General features: G+C 43.3%; 1 protein-coding gene across 1 annotated transcript; it reads right to left on the reverse strand.

Moving 5' to 3' along the window:
- Positions 1 to 1,389: 1,389 nt before the first annotated feature.
- LOC144261312 (serpin B10-like) lies at positions 1,390 to 16,678 on the reverse strand. Its single transcript, XM_077810730.1, has 9 exons — positions 16,647 to 16,678; positions 14,936 to 14,968; positions 14,200 to 14,377; positions 11,038 to 11,154; positions 7,583 to 7,717; positions 7,062 to 7,179; positions 5,954 to 6,096; positions 3,995 to 4,162; positions 1,390 to 2,661 (listed from the first exon to the last, which is right to left on the reverse strand). Exons 3-9 carry the CDS (start codon positions 14,365 to 14,367, stop codon positions 2,257 to 2,259), a joined length of 1,254 nt encoding a protein of 417 aa, XP_077666856.1. The 5' UTR covers positions 14,368 to 14,377; positions 14,936 to 14,968; positions 16,647 to 16,678; the 3' UTR covers positions 1,390 to 2,256.
- Between the last annotated feature and the right edge of the window lie 675 nt (positions 16,679 to 17,353).

Consider the following 17,353-nt stretch of genomic DNA (forward strand, 5'->3'; position numbering starts at 1 on the left):
TCATATGAAGAAAGCTGTGTGCTGCTTCCTAGAAGCGTGGACTTCCAAAGTGCTTGCAGGCTGATGGGAATATTTTCAATATATCTGGAGGTTCGCTCATGTACCCAGCTTATTTAATCTCTACCCTGAAATCAAAGAGTTAGATGCAGTCCCAGAAAAGGGAGGAAATTACTCAAAAAATTCTGTGCTTCTAGTATTTTATTCACTGTCACTGATTGCTGAATTTGAACAAAGAGCTCCAACACCAAAATGTATGATGGTATGGGTTCTGCATAAATATACTGCACTGTAGTTACAGATAAATATTTAGGGCCTGATTCTCCATTGCCCTAGTTTACACCAGTGTGACTCCATTGCTTTCAGTGAGGTTACTCTGCCACAAAACGAGAAGAAGCCAGTGGAGAATTAGTCCCTAGTACAGGGGTGGGCAAACTTTTTGGCCCAAGGGCTAAATCTGGGAATAGAAATTGTATGGTGGGCCATGAATGCTCACGAAACTGAGGTTGGGGTGCGTGAGGAGGTGAGGGCTCTGGTTGGGTGTGCAGGCTCCAGGGTGGGGCCAGAAATGAGGAGTTCAGGGTATGGGAAGGGGCTCCGGGCTGGGGGAGTAAGGTGCGGGGGGGGTGAGGTCTCCAGTTGGGGGTGCAGACTCTGGGGATGAGGGGTTTGGGGTTCAGGAGGGTACTCTGGGCTGGGATCAAGAGGTTCAGTCCGCAGGAGGGGGATCAGGGTTGGGGCAGAGGTACGGGGAGGAGGGTGAGGGCTCCGGCTGGGGGTGCAGGAGGGTGCTCCAGGCTGGGATTGAGGGGTTCAGAAGGTGGGAGGGGGATAAGGGCTGCGGCAGGGTGTTGGGGCGTGGGGAGAGGCTGAGGAGTGCAGGCTCCAGGTGGCGCTTACCTCAAGCGGCTCCCTCCCAGAAGCAACGGCCGTGTCCCCACTCCAGCTCCTATGCAGAGCTGCAGCCAAGCAGCTCTGCGCGCTGCCCCATCTGCAGGTGCCGCCCCTGCAGCTCCCATTGGCCACAGTTCCCTGCCAATGGGAGATGTGGGGGCAGCGCTTGGGGCGGGGGCAGAGCAGAGCCCCCTGGCTGCCCCTACACATAGGAGCTGGAGTAGGGCCCTGCCGCTGTCTCCAGGAGTGGCCCCCGACCCTGCTCCCCGGCTGGAGTGGTGGAGCGGGGCCATGCTGCTGCTTCTGGGAGCCGCATGGAGCGGCCCCCGACCCTGCTCCCTGGCTGGAGTGGGGAAAGCCCCAGACCCCACTCCCCAGCAGGAGCTCAAGGGCTGGATTAAAATGGCTGGCGGCCGGATCTGTCCTGCGGGCTGTAGTTTGCCCAACACTGCCCTAGTACAATGCTGGCTGAAAGTAAAATTATTACAAAGCAGATCGTTGTAAGAAAAATGCATTTTATTTCTTATAGTTCACACAATTGTTTCTTGTATAGCACTTGCCCATTGGCATGTTATCTGCAGAGGAAACAAAACACTTGCAAGCAGTCTGCAAAGAGGAAAAAATGCCATTAGAAATGTAAATATTACAAAACATTTATATTCAAATAGTTTTATTGCATTGCTAGCCATGCCTATGTTCACTCAGTATAATTCGTGAGACTGTGGGCCACATCCTCATCTGGTATAATTGGCCTAGCTCCATTGATTTCAGTAGGGGTGGTCCAATCTGCACCTACTGAAGATCTGGCCCTGCTTGTGTACTCTTTGTGTGCCTGCACAGGTAAGTGTTTTATTCCTGAGATGTATTTCTCTAGATCAAACTTGTTCTTCTGCTTTATAACATAAGAACATAAGAATGGCCCTACTGGATCAGACCAACGGTCCATCTAGCCCAGTATCCTGTCTTCTGACAGTGGCCAGTGCCAGGTGCCCCAGAGGGAAGGAACAGAACAGGTAACTATCAAGTGATCCATCCCCTGTCACTCATTCCCAGCTTCTGGCAAACTGTATAGCTGCACAGTATTAAGAAAGAGTGCAATTTGCAGTCATTTAGAAAGCAACCAGTGCATTTTTATTGTGCTTTTGAGAGTCGTAGCCCAATATTATCAAGTCTTCTCACCACATGAACAGAAGAGCAAAATTCTTAGTAATTTGAATTATTTGTTGTTCCCCAAGCTACAAAGATTAACGAATAATACAGGAAACTGAAGTAAAATTACCCAAACTATTTAGACATTTGAGGCGTTGTCTTTATGGTACATTCCTGCTGCTGCAAGATCCTGTTTAGCAACAGAAATCTGAGTTTTTACGGGGAGCAGAATCTGCCAAAGAAGAGGATGGTGTTAGTTTTATTGTGCCTGATGAAGAAGAGGAAAGGGTGATCTGCTGCAAACTGAATGGCAGAAATGAGACTTCGTGCTGGCATAGAAGCCGCACTGGCAGCTGCAGCCTCAGTGCCTTCTTCATTGATCTCCACAAAGCACTTGTGAAAAACATTTGACAAAACCAGATCATTTTTCTCAGTCATCCCTCTGAAATCAGCTCGGTTCTGACTGAAGGCATCTCGCATACCCATGCTGCTCAAAGTAGATTTGAGGTCATAACTCTCTTCCATTTTGATCCTGGGCAGATACACGTCCACTTCAGTTTTCTCCATCATTTCTGAGCTGGTCCATCTGGATAATGTCTCATACGTCAAGTCTCTTTCTAGCTACAGTTAGTTAAAAAAGAGAAAATCAAAAATTACACAATGAAAATTAAACTTCCTTAACTTTGATGTCCTTCACAATCCTGAATGGAGAAACTATAGAGATGGTTTATAAATATCGTGAAGATCACTGAAAAGCTTCTGGCTAGTTTACAGGTGTCTTCTCAACTGTAAAGCAGCGTGTTTTCTTACAGCAGGTTCGTGCAGTAACTGGAAGTTCGAACAGACTTTAAAGCCAGAAGGGATGATCATGATCATCTAGTCTGACGTCCCGCACATCACAACCCACAGAATCATACCCACCCACTCCTGCAATAGACCCATAACCTCTGGCTGAGTTACTGAAGTCTTCAAACCTTGATTTAAAGATTTCATGCTACAGAGAATCCACCATTTACTGTAGTTCAGACCAGCAAGTGACACATGCTCCACACTGCAGAGGAAGGTGAAACCCCCCTGGGTCTCTGCCAAACTGACCTGGAGGAAAATTCCTTCCTGACCCCACAAAGTGAATACTTTCAGTGTTGAATATTTGTAGTGTAATAGCAGCAGAGTCCTGTTTTACATGATAGTACCCAGTTAATTTACTGTTGCATCTTTTGAGACTCTGGCATTCTAGCTTATCCGCATGTAATCTACCAAAAAAGTATGATTGTTAATTAATTACACATATACCTAGTCACTATTTGTTAGTTGAGTTGTTCTAATATATATTTTTCCTTATTTAAAATATTGATTGTATGAAAATATATTTGGAAACCCGCCCACCTAGTATTTTTTCAAGAGGGGAGCTAGAAAGGAAAAAAGAGGGCATTCCCATCATCCCTTCTTGGAACTGATCCAGCGGAGCTTTGCCCCTTGCAAAACTCCAATTAAAGTTAATGGGAGTCTTGCCAGAGGAAGGGCACTGCCGGCTCTGGTGTCCTTACAGATTAGTGCTGGGAAACCTTCAAAAGATGTAGATATTTGTTTAGTATGAAGTGTTCCCATCGATCCTGGCTTTTTGTCAAGGATTCCTGTAGTCTCTGGTTTTGCTTAGGCTGGAAGAACTGCCTTTCTTGCAGGATTTTGGGGCTTCTGCTTCTCGGACTGGATGACAGTAAGAAGTGCAAAAAAGTGTTGGGTCTATGAAAATCTTGTCATAGGTCAATAAAGGCTCAGGTTCTCTGAGTGTTAGACAAGGTTTGGATCTGTCCTCATTTTTTCCTGACCCAGATCTTTTCACCTGTTCCTAATACAAGAATGTAGCATCACCTACTCTCAGACAGCAGCCATATAGACATCTAGGATATAAAAACAATTGAATTCCACATATTAATATGATTAATTTCTTTACCATTTCAAGGCCAGTGGTGTCATCGTTGATGCTATCTGGTAGCAGTATGAGCATGCTGAGGTCATCATTGACATATGGGAGCTCAACAATGTGGGTGTGCACTCTTTGTATGTAGGTCCAATTAAATTTCCCTCTCTGGATCATCATCTGCACTGGCTTAGTTGTATTCTGCAACAAGGCAAAGGAGAACAAATGTCACTTTTAAAGGATCAGGTGAAAACAATATAGTTAAGTATTAACGTTAATTTTTCCTGTGTTACTTATAATGAGTTAGGTTACTAAAAAGTGATACTTCACAGAACCAAATTATTTGTCACTATTTATGCTGATATTTCAACCTCTCAGTTTTGATACTGAGATTATGTCTGCACAGCAGTTTAAACCCAGGTTTGAGTCGGGGCTCAAGGCAACCCCCACTTGTGTCCACACTGTAAATGTGCTAATCCAAGGCTCAGACCTAGGTCCCACGATCCTGCAGGGCTGGAGGGCCCCAGACAGCGTTAAACTGGGACCGAGCCCTGTTGGTTTCCTGTGTGCACATGGCCCTCACTTGACTCGGAACCCAGAAGTCCTCCAGATGTATCCCAGAGTTCCTAGTGCAAAGAAGCAGGCAGCGAAAGCAGTGGCTGGAAGTGCCTTTACTGCCTGGCTGAGCCTGTTCCCACTTCCTTGCTGCTGCGTGGAGCTTGCCCGGAGCAGGGAGCAAAGCTGACAAGCAGGAGCTGACTCCCAGTCACTGGGATGTTGGGGGTCATCCCTCCTTGGCTGTGCTGAGCCAAGAGCTCTGTTGCTCCCCCTCCCTGCAGGGCAGCGCTTGATCCCAATCTGCTCTCTGTCCTTTGCTCCGAAGTCCCCCCGCCCTCCCTGGAGCTGCGTCTGCAGGGGTGCAGCAAGCACTGTGAGGGTGGTGAGTGGGAGCTAGCCCCAAAACTTTCTCACAGCCCCCTGGGGATCCTCGATCCCTGCCTCCCGGGGTGCAGCGGGTGCAGGGATAAGGAATCCCCACAGGGTGCTGGAGCACACTGCACCCCGGCCATGGGGGTGCACTTCACCACTCCACAGCTGGCAGGGATTTCTTTTCAGGTACCTTCATTTTATGTCAAACTTCAAAACAAACAGACAAGAATAAATAAAAACGCAACCAAAGAAAAACACCTTCACTGAGCTTCTCATTTTAAAAAGTAAGAATTGAAAAGTTTCATTTCAATAGTTTGACAGCCCTGGAGACCTATGTCCTTATTCTCCTCAGTACAGGTGCACTTGGGCATTTTCCTGCCAATGTAACTCGGCCTAGAGCTGGAGAGCACAATTCTGAGATTAGAAGATAGTTCAGTAAAAGCCTTCTCAGACTGCAGTCATTCTACTGAGACAGCCACCAAAGGAGCTCATTATGCAGTTTATGTATCCTGTGCGCCTGTGGGCACCTGAGTCCCATCAGTAGCACCCTCACAGTTAGGAAACAGGGTGGGCAATAGGCTACAGTGTCAACATTGGAGGGTGGGGGGCACTAGGCACTTTGGAATATGTTTACTTTGACTCTGGTCTCTGCACTGCAGTGTGGATGCCAGAGCCCTAGGTTCAAGCACTGATCAGAAACTTCTTAACCTAGGGTTAAAATGCAATGTAGACACTCAAGCCCAGGGTTCCCGGACACAGGTGAGCTGACTTAAGTCCCACTAACTCTAGGTGGACATTGCTGTGTAGACAGCCTGAGAACAGACTTGAACCCTAAGTTTCACTTCTGTGTATTGTCAGTTCCTCTGTTGGTTGCACTGAGTGCGCTGTTTGAATTGCAGATACTGCAGGGGAATGCTTATGATTTAATTGAAACAACTCTGACACCCTGAGGATTTAGAGACTGGCAGGCTTGTGAAAATGGAGGGATTGAGGTCTCTCCCTAGCTTTTCTCTCTGTTCCAGCCCACTAGCATTTATGACATTTCATGGCTTAGTCACATACCTTGTTCATTCTGAAAGGTTGTTCCTTTGTAAATCCATCCTTAAATTTCTTTGCCCAGTTTCCTTTGAAGTAGAGGGCATTGACTAGGACCAGCTTGGTGAGTGAATCAACAGAGTTGACAGGCAATAGCGCTTGGATTTTACCTTTAGGAAATAGTGACACAGTCATATATTTGTGCAGCTTTTCTGCTTGGAGCAAATGTAGGAATTGAGTTTTGAAATATGTGCTATTGAGACCATACTTGTAGAGCAGCTTTCTGTCTTAAGAGACTATTGTGAAATATCCTCAAACACTGGGCTGGGCTCTGTGGTCCCCTTCAGTGACTTTGCTCTACTCAGGCTTCCTCTTGCTAGTAATAACCCTGACTGGTAATCTTAATCTACGTTCCTCTCATGGACAGAGAAAGAAGACTGAAGAAAAAAGGAAGAGGTGGGGATGTGTCAAAATACAAAAAATCCAGTGTCGCCTCCAAGAGAGGAAACTAATTTTATGTGAGGCTCATAGATAAAAGTACAGTATAAAGATATAAGAGGCTCAGAGTTTATCGCACTGGCTGCAGAACCTTAACCTGGTGCTGAAACATCTTCACCCCTTTCTATTTTTGGAGGAGAAAAGGCCTACAAACCCCTCTGAGGAATTTCAGCATAATGTACTCTGTCATACTGTTTCAGGACACTGTTTATAACAGGAAATGAACCTCTCTACATGGAATCCCATCAAAATGAAACACATTTTGTTATGTCAGTATAAGTATTTGTATCAGGCTCAACACTGTGGTATCTTATTGCCTTCAAACACATGAAGGTTAAATTGTTATCATAATATTTGTGCAACTGGAAAGCAGTAGTCATCAGTGTTTTCTTTTGTGGTGCGAGTAGTGTTATAACTGAAAGGAGATGTCATTTTGGATTTGGTGTTATTGAACTTTCAAATGTAGTTATCTGCCTGCCTCCAACTGGGGCAGTGAGGCAGCAGCCATTTTGTGTTTCAGTTCAAATGCAGACTGTAACACAATGAATCAACATTTTTTCTCTCCCCTCAAACAATTTAGGGTGGGAAAATACATGATGTCTCTTTGTAAATGGTAAAAGAACAGTCCTGAGCTCACCTTCGGTCTGGCATTCAACACTGGAATTGATCTCTCTTCTGACTTCTGCTGCTGCTCCCATGAAATCAACAGCTCGTGGCTCTGTGTGGTAATATTTTTTAATCGATTGTAAATATTCCTTCAAGGCAAGAGAGAGACAAGTCTTACATATTATTTGGCAATATATCTATGCCAACTACTGCCAAATAGAAAAGAGAGTTCATGTTATGACACAGTTTACTAGGAGCATAAAGCTCTGTCTTCACAGAAGCAAAATATTTTTAGTTATATATGTTATCAATCATTTACGAATGTTCATGTTTAGATACAGTCCAGTCCAGAAAAGCAGATTTAAAAAAGCCTGTAATCTTGATATGAGTATCTACAAAGAGTCAGTGGGAAATAAATCTTAAAGGATAATAAACCATTCTGCAGATGTAATTGAAATATTTGCATTAGGTCTTGTATGGTTTGTTGTCCTAGACCAATCATAAAGATGAATTGTATCCCCATTACACAGATAGATGAATTGCTTCACTTACTTTATTGAAAGGTGATGATTTCTCTCCATATAACTGGTTGACACTTTTAAGCAGGTAATTTTTAGTGGGTTGGTTAATTTCAGAGCTAAGTGCCTGAAACCCTACATGGATGTTGCTTGAGTTCTCCAGATTGGCCTTGAAAGAAGGAAGAAATATTCTGGTTATTTATCTGCGATTTCTAGGGCAAGTGATTCAGAACTTCTAATATCATATATTGCACATAGCTCCACTGGTGACAGTTGCATGTAATATCCTGTACAGTTACTGAAGTAATTTTTTGTGAACTGTGTGTTGATATGAATGAGGGGCACTAAACCCATCGGTAAAATCTCCAGACAGTGGACACACCATAGACACTGTGTGAGCAAGAGGGAGCTCTGTAATACACTGAAATATAAAGTTATCTAGAGAGATTATTAAAAAACAAAGCATACTCACAGAGACAGTAACAGTACAGTTTCTGCACAGTGCATGGAGACTTAGCTATATGATGCCCATTAGCATTTATGAAAGTCACATAACCAAAAATTCCCATATATCACATTGAAAGTTTGCCCCAAAATGTGTAGAACTAGTGATTCCAATATTGGCGGATATTGTTAGTTTGAAAACTGTTTGCATTGCTGCACATGAAGCAAGTAAAATTATGATGTCAACTTATTTAAGGAAGTTAAGCAGGGAGTCAGTAATTTGGGGCACAGTTTTGCAAGGTACTTACTACCTATGGGAGTTAAGAATAAATGAAGATAAGAATAGTCACACTGGATCAGAGCAATAATCTATCTAGCCCAGTATCCTGTCTTCTGACAGTGGCCAGTGCCAGATGCTTCAGAAGGACTGAACAGAATTTATTGAGTGATCCATCACCTTTCATTCAGTACCAGCTTCTGGTAGTCAGAGGTTTAGGGAAACCCAGAGCATGGGGTCACGTCCCTTACCATCTTGGCTAACTGCCATTGATGGACCTATCCTCTATCCTCCATGAAGTTATCTAATTCTTTTTTGAACCCAGTTATATTTTTGGCCTTCACAACATCCCCTGGCAACAAGTTCTGCAGGTTGACTGTGTGCTGTATAAAGAAGTACTTCCTTATGTTTGCTTTAAACCTGCTGCATATTAATATCATTGGGTCACTCCTGTTTCTTGGGATCTGTGAAGGGGTAAACAACATTTCCTTATTCACTTTCTCCATACCATTCATGATTTTAAGGGCCTTTATCATATCCCCCCTCAGCCATCTCTTTTCCAAGATGAACTGTCTCTGTCTTTTTAATCTCCCGTTTTATAGAAGCTGTTCCATACCCTTAAGCATTTGTGTTGCTCTTCTCTGTGGCATTTCTGGCATTATGTAATTTCCTTTCTTATTATCTATCCTATTCCTACTGGTTTCTAACATTGTTTTTTCACTGTCTCTACACACTGAGCAGATATTTTCAGAGAACTAGCCACAGTGTCACCAAGATCCCTTTCTTGAGTGATAACAGCTACTTTAGACACCATAATTTTGTATGTATACCTGGGATTAGTTTTCTGATGTGCATTACTTTGCATTTCTCAACATTGAATTTCATCTGCCATTTTCTTGCCCAGTCACCCAGTTTTGTGAGATCCTTTTGTAATTCTTTGCAGTCAGCTTTGAACTTAATTATCTTGAGTAATTTTTATCATCTGCAAACTCACTGTTCCCCCCCCCCCCGCCCCCCGATCATTTATAAATATGTTGAACAGCACTGGTCACAGTACAGATCCTCAGGTGACCCCGCTATTTACCTCTCTCCACTGTGAAAACTGTTTATTCCTACCCTTCATTTCCTGTCTTTTTAACCAGTTACTGTTTCATGAGAGAACCTTCCTTCTTATCCCGTGGCTGCTTACTTTGCTTAAGAGCCTTTGCTGAGCGACCTTGTCAAAGGCTTTCTGAGAGTCCAAGTATACTATATCCATTGGATAACCCTTATCAACATGTTGTTGACCCCTCAAAGAATTCTAATAGATTGGTGAGGCATGATTTCCCTTTACAAAAGCTGTGTTGACTCTTACAACATATTGTGTCTGACCATTCTGTTTTTTACTATAATTTCAACCAATTGGCTTGGTACTGAAGTTAGGTTTACCAGTCTGTAATTGCCAGGATCGCCTCTGGAGTCTTTTAAAAAAATGATGTTGAGGGAAAAGTACAGGAAATACAATCCATTAAACTTACTATAGAAAATAAATTAGAGAAATAAAGATCGTATCAACGTTCAAAAACTGCAATGTGGCTCAGAATTTGGGAGCATAGTACATTCATGTCCTACAAGCACATGACAATGAAGGATGTATGAAACAATTTTAAATTTCTAAACACTCAGAAAGTTCCCTCAGCCCCACCTGCAGCATTTCCATAACCTCAAAACAATGATAAGCTGTTGCAAACGGTATGAGCTATGATTGCTAACAAATAGGGAGCAGTTAGATCTAGACACTGGGCTTTATGCCAGTCTGTATGGTAAGCTCCTACTGGCAGAAAGTAAACCCCTTCTCCGCCAGTGAGGGCTTTGGTGGTGTTGTTGGTGGTGGTGTTGGCCAGGAAGAGTTTGGCTGTCAAATGCGCTGATTCATTAACACCCTTGACCATCATCTGCTGTCAGGACTTCTGTATAGCCAGCCACACTTTAAAGGTGCTGAACTGTAGGGTAGGGAGTTAGTGAAAAGACCATCTTTCCTCCACCATGGGGGAGTCCTACCAGAGATGCAGCAGTCCCTATTGGAACAGGGGGTTGTGATTTGCTCTCCCTTACACCAAAAATGATGAATCAAGCACACTATAATGACTATAAAGGACTTGTCAGGGTGCCATAGAAATATACTCTAACATGATTTTTTATGCCCATTTACACCCAGCACAATAAGTTGATCTATATCAGAACATTTCAGCACAGCAGTGTATTTCTTTAGCATTGTCATGGGGAAAATCTCTCCCTCTCAAAATCTCACACGCATGTCTCTTGTATGAGCCAATAATATCTTAATTTCACCCAGCACTGCATTTACGTGTGTGAGAGCAGCCCTGGTGCTGTTGTAAGCAGGGATCATGTCTTTAAGAGTGCAGAGCACACTTCAATATTCAATTACTAGAAATTTAACAAAAACAAGAAAGGGAAAACCCACAAATTAAAAAAAGAGAAAGGCAAAGAAACACAGAGAATGGTTGCAACTCTGCAGAGTCCCTCAAATGAGGAAATACAAGTCACACCTTTTGCAATTTACATAAAAGAGAAGGGTTTCTCTCTTGTTGTATCAGGGACAATATTACAGGAGGAAACCTCTCAGAATATTGTACTCATTCATTGTGTACATTTAACAGGAGAAAGGCAAACCAAAGTGAATTCAAACATAGAAGGAAAGGCAGTCTAAAAAAGAAGGGAACATGCCTATAACCTGGACACCTTCGACATGTGTTTTGGTGAGTTACCTTTTTAACACTGATACACGGGTTTGATAGAAGCTCCTCCATTTTGGAATAGGCTCGTCGTGGTTTTATGGTTGTGACGTCAACTCGAGTTCCTCCAACTTTGTTAAAGTGAAGAACCTACAATGAGAATTGCAAACAGAATAGATGCAGTGAGAGATAGATCACTGTATATGTAAGATCTTATGGTTAAAGCAGAAGACTTGTGGTCAGCAGACCTGGATCTTGGTTCTGTTCTTGCCTCTGCCCCTGACTTGTTGTGTGGTCTTAGGCTAGTCACTTAGGGTATGGCTAGACAGTAGTTAAACACCTGTGGCTGGTGGGGTCAGCTGACTTAGGCTTGCAGAGCTTGGGTTGCAGGACTGTAAAATTGTGGTGTAGGCATTGGGGCTTGGGCTGGAGCCTGAGCTCTGGGAGGATCCCTGTGAGGGGGAAGGATCCCAGAGCGTGGGCTCCAGTCCGAGCTTGAACGGATCTTTTATTCCAGTTTCTGCCTGACTTAATAGTGTGTGGAATACTACCTCTGGCCCTCCGATGAGCATGCTATAAACGCACCACAGCTACCAACTTTCTAGAAACCAGAAATATAGCAGCAGCATCCAAAATGTGTAACAGCAAGCTAACATATGTGTGGGTCAGTGAAGTGCTATGCAGCATTGGGTTGGGGGGGTTAAGCCTTAGAGCCAGGAGCAGATGGTTTAAGGGGAATGAGGTAGATTTGGTGAAAGGGGTCATTGGCCTCAGGGGCAGAGGAGGGGGGAGTGTCTATGTCTGAGCTACGTGGAGTCTGCGGGGAGGTCCTTGCCCCTTGTAGGAGGGAGGGTTGGGAAGGCAGGCCTCTCAGAGGTGGAGGGAGGGGGCAGAACTTTAAGTACAGTGACAGGGCAGTGCACCTCAAAGACTGCAGCTTGGTGTACCTGTCTCTCTCTAGGATCCCAGCCACAGTCCTCTTGTAATAATTGGGCCTCCCAAATTATCCTAATTGTGAGCTCAACTGTGAAAAGTGAGTGAGAGCTTGTAAAGTGTCACAATAACCTATAACAATAGAATTTGATAGGAAAAGTTGCAAAAGGGAGACAGACTGAATTAGTCCCAACAAAAAGGCCCACTCCTGCAAGTCAAGGACTGTGTTAAGATCATGCCTCGAAAACAAGAAAAGTGGGGACTGGAAATCAGTGGACCAAAAGTGGCGTGTCAGATATTAGGCTAACTGTCAAACAAAATAATGAGGGATGGGGCATAGACGACTCATGCCTGATGAGGGGGGCACACAATGTAATGGGGGGGGCACATGACCACTCCACGCATTGCCTCTGGGAAGAACTTCAAGCCCCATCTCCCTGGGCCAGGGCAGCCAATCCTGCCAGCTCCTGGGAGTCTCGGGACACAGGAACAGGGAGCATGAGTTGGAGTCCTGCCCTTCCCTCTCCCCATCATGTTTCTGGCTCACTTTGCTCCTGTCCCCGTTAGCCAGGCCCGGGCAGGAAGCGGAGTCGGGGGGTGGGGGGGCGCTGCTGCCGCCACCGCCTCCCCAGCTGGGTTTTCAGGCAGACAGTGATCCTGAGTGGAGTCAGCTGGCATGAGAAGTGGCTCCATCCCATCCCCTCAGCTCCCTGCCTGGCCTGGGCTTTGTGCGGGAGGAGCCGAACGAGCTGGAAGTGCCCAGGGAGAGGCACAGAAAGAGAAGGACAGAGCCACCCTCCCTTGGCGGCAGGCCAAACAAAGCAAGCCCTGCATGGGAAGCCCTCTGTGTGCCCCCACCCCCTGCTATGCTTCGCCTATGGGATGGGGTAGTCCACCCTTCACTCCCTCTTGGGGTTCTTAAAGAAAAGAGCCTTTGGGACTGGGAGGGGAAGGCAGATGGATGTGATCGCTGACTGACTGAAAGGAAAGAGAAGGGGAGGGAGTGAATGTCACCATCACAGCTGCCACCCCTCTGTCTCCTGGGACCCCAGGATCTAACATGGCACCATTGCACCTTTTTCTTCCTATTCCTGAGAGATGTCCTGACCAGACTGGGCCAAGAAAGAGGGACCCAAGTGACCTCACCACCTCCACTGTCTCCAGCTGAATCCCAAACACCACCTAAGATTTAAGACTGTCTCTTTCTCACCCCTTGCCCCATTCACACTCTTTTTGTGTCCTTTTCCTTCCCCACCTTATTTCTTCTCTGACCAGCCAGGACTGCATGTTTTGCAACACTGCTGTAAGCCTGAGGCCAGAAAGGCAGCTAAAAGCCAAGCCCAAAACAGCCTGATACTTGTACAATTTTTCCTGGTCTCCAAGTAGCTGACAAGATCATGTGCTGTGCCTGTGTTTCTCCAGCAGTAAGGTTTCAAGTGAGAGTCAAAGCCAGAGACAGTAGCTGCATTTTCTATCTTTGCTGTTCTTTTCTTTCCCCTTTTGTGTGTTTGTGTCTTGTTTTGCCTTCTAGGAAAGAAGATTACGCTTTAACAACAACAGCAACAATGACAATTCCAGCTTATTTCAGCACACTTCTTCCCTTGTCCCCAGACGGACAGTTAGGACATGTCTCCACTGCTATGATCGCTCTCCCATCAACTCAGGCACTCCACCGGAATGAGAAGATTAATGTAAATTGACCAGAGAGTGGAGCCAGTCGACCCAGTGTGGCGTAGACACTGCTGTGAGTCGACCTAAGGTACGTCAACTCCAGCTACGTTATTCACATAGCTGGAGTTGCGTAACTTAGGTTGACTTACCCCCTGTAGTGTAGACAAGGCCTTAATGTCATCTTTAACACCATCTAAAAGGCTGTCGGACTAGGGGAGGTTTTCTCTTCAGCTCAGGGAAAGAGAACAAGGGATGTTGTTAAAAATAAAAGCCTTTTTAAATGCATTAACTATTGTTCCTTCTTTTCTGTATCTTTAATAAAAGGTTTAAAGGAGTTTTAGTGGTGTGTTTGCCATGGTACCAAGCTGGCTGTGGTCTCTCTATACCAATCTCCAAACCTTGTTTTAAATTGTTTGATGTTGGACAGCGACAGAACTGTGTTAACAAATTTGACTTTTGGCCCCTATATTCCATCTAAAGTAATACAGCAGTCCCTCACCCACACCAATAAGCACCAGCTGTGGTACAAAGCATGTTCTCAATAGTAGCAGCATTGCTCAAAAGCGGACATTCTCTGTAGTCCCAACTCACCTCTGCCATCTGATCTGCAGTGTTACCTTTGGCTCCGAGGTACACAGTGGCCAGGGTAGTTGAAATACTCCAAGGGGAAAACAAGATATTTGTGTTGGTTTGTGTCTTACACTCATGTTTGAAAAGATCGAGGGCAAAACCAGTGTTTGCCACATTCAGAGCTGCCATTATTTGAAACCTGGAAAGTGAGAGAAAAGAAAATACATCTTCAGCTGGCAGCTCATTGCATAATACTGGTGATTTCTGCCCAACCCTATTTCCTACTGAAGAAACTAAAGTGGATTGAAAGTTTCTCGGGTGCAGCTACCCTGAGAGCTAGGCTTTTCAGTGCAGGCAGCTAAATAGTCATTTGGACCTTAGTATGTGCCACATGTCTGTGTTAAAACACATTTCCCTCACTTTAGTTATTTCATAGAGACCCTTTTACAGTATGTTTGAAGCTTTTTCTTTTCAAAAGGCCTCTGATAAAATATATTGATTCTACTTATAGGTGTGACCCAAAGATACCTTGTGGCAATGAGTTCTGCAGGCTTATTACATATTGCGTAAAGTATTTTGTTTTGAACTGAAGGCAACTCTAGGAGTTGAAGGAACACATTTAAGCCGCTCAGCAGTCTACGGGCTGCTCACTTCAACCATCTGCTATCTGTTATTCATGGTGTATGATTGGCCATCTAAACTGCATGTAATTTTCTACTTCTTGATTACACAGTGTATAGTGAATACTCTTGCTCACCTGTGAAATAGGTAGATGCACACAGAACAGCTCCTTTTTATAACAGAAGAAAGAAGGAGAACTAAATGAAACTGAATGGTAATAAATTTAAAGCAATAAAGGAAAAAGCTTTAAACAATGCAAAAAATTACCCATGGTATTCATTACCACAGGTACCATTGAGTTATCAAGAACTTAGTAGGATTCAAGAGAAAATTAGATGGTTAATGGCTAATGAGAACATTAAATAGTTATTTTAGCTATGATACAAATATTATAAGGGTTCATTGCATATGCCTGCAACTAACTGTGTTAGGCAGAAGCTTCCTCAATTGCAAGTTATTCCATAGTTGGCCACCGTGGGACTTCTTGCACCTTCCTCTGGTATTAGCCATGACTAGAGACAGGATACTAAACTAAATGAACCATTGATACAATTGTTTATGGCAATTCCTGTTCCTGTTTGTGCAAACAAAAGCCCTTTGACTTGCAAGTTTGTAAAGAGTGAATAAATCAGAAAAAAAACATGGTCAAATTGATCATCCATTCAGAAAACATACAAATGTTTGTGAACACTTTGCTATATTCAGTGAGCTAGACTGCGAACTACTATATGTCAAATACCATGTATTCCTTTCTTGTCTTTCAAAAAGCTCCTGAAATCCTATCCCTTCGGTGAAACATTCTAGCTGTAACAATTTGTGGTCACTCTGACTTTATTCAGTATTTTATTTTTCTGCATGGTACTTATGCATGTCATTAGATTTCCAGCTCTTCAGGGCAAGGATTCCTTTTGGAGTGTGTGTGGGGAGGAGGTAGATTACAAATATACGCACTATTATTATTTATATTACCCTTCGCAGCCCCAGATATGGAGCAGGACCGGATTGAGCTAGGTAAAGCACAGATACTGAAGAAGACAGTCCAGACCCCAGACAGTTTCCAATCTAAGTACTATTTTGATGTAAATAATAACACTAGAATACAGTAACTTTAATATATACACAGGTCCGTACTCTATCCTGATTAACACATCACTCAGTGGAGTTGCATAAAATGTAAGTAGGCTTGGAAGGATTAGATTTTTATCAGTAAACATTGATTTCACCGTACACACAAACTGATTAAAAAAATATTTCCATCAATCATAATCAAAATTACACATACTCAAAGAAAGAAAAATGCTCCTTGGGAACATATTAGTGATTTATACTTTTGAATTAGGCTTGTTACAAATGAACTACAAAATGAATAGTAAAAATAAGTATGGTTTGTTCATTTATTTATTAAGAATATTTAATTTGTATATTTTGATATTAACAGTTTGTGTATTTAACAGTTTAGAAAGCTTTAACATTTGAGTCTCAACATCTACTGTCATGAAACAATCGTCTCACACACACACACACACACCAATTTTACTCAACGGTGACAATTTAAATCCATACAATTCTCAAAAATAGACATTTATCCAGCAAAAATTTTTTAAAAATCCAAATTCTGCCAAGTCTAAATGTAAGTCACAACAGAATTTGACCTTCTTGTTTATTTTTCTGTAAGAGATTAAAGTTAATTCTCTCTTCTAGACAGTGTCTGCTGTCTCGTTAAAATATGTTCCTTATTACTTTGCTTCCATGCAAAGCCCCTCCATGTATACTTTCTATGCATTTACTAACACCACAGTATATCCATGAGAATGAAAATGTGGAACCTATAGAAGTAATTACAATACCTTGTTTTGCTCGAGGATGAAGTCTTGCACTCAGCTTCTTTCTTGGGTTTGCTACAATTCACACACATGGTACGCTGAATATATAGTGTTTCTTTCACCCCTCCCACAGAAAGATTTCCAATGACTCAGAATGTTGCAGTTTAGTTTTGCCAAAAGGGAATATCTCTATGGAAGCACTGAACCATCCCATGAAAGCTGGATGTAAAGGGATGGTGGGAATGATCTCATGTATGGGACTGGCTGCCACATTGTTACTACAGGCATTTCATGGGAACAGGCTAGTAATAACTTGAACCAGCACTACTTGAAACAACTGTTGCTTTGTAATGTGTCGATTTTCACACAATGCAATATCTGATTGCTTTCTCCCATGAGGTCATCAGTTAATGACCTGCAAGGGAGGGAGATGGAGAAAGGCCTTGTGACCCTTTTACTGCTCCATAATGTATGCAAAATACATGGGAGGGTGTATGTCACGGGGTTCAGGGGAATATATATATTATATAATATTTATAATATAATTATATAATATTTGCTTTTTCGTATTAGGTACTCAGGTCTTGTCTACCTATTGCAAGTGTAGAACTAGAGAAATTATAACATTACAAGAGAGACAGGGGTCAGAGGGTTGCTGAACAGACAGGGATTTTTCATCTGACTCCCCCGTGATTTAAATAGAACAGTTCTCTCTGAGACACGGGACCTTG

Source organism: Eretmochelys imbricata, chromosome 2, assembly GCF_965152235.1.
Source record: "Eretmochelys imbricata isolate rEreImb1 chromosome 2, rEreImb1.hap1, whole genome shotgun sequence".
Lineage (NCBI taxonomy): Eukaryota > Metazoa > Chordata > Testudines > Cheloniidae > Eretmochelys > Eretmochelys imbricata.

Coding starts and splice junctions, on each gene's coding strand:
- LOC144261312 (XM_077810730.1), bottom strand. CDS start 14,367: ATGGCAGCTCTGAATGTGGCAAACACTGGTTTTGCCCTCGATCTTTTC. Junction 11,155..14,199: donor CTGCAGATCAGATGGCAGAG/GTGAGTTGGGAC, acceptor TTCTCATTGTAG/GTTCTTCACTTTAACAAAGT. Junction 7,180..7,582: donor AATCATCACCTTTCAATAAA/GTAAGTGAAGCA, acceptor CTTGCCTTGAAG/GAATATTTACAATCGATTAA.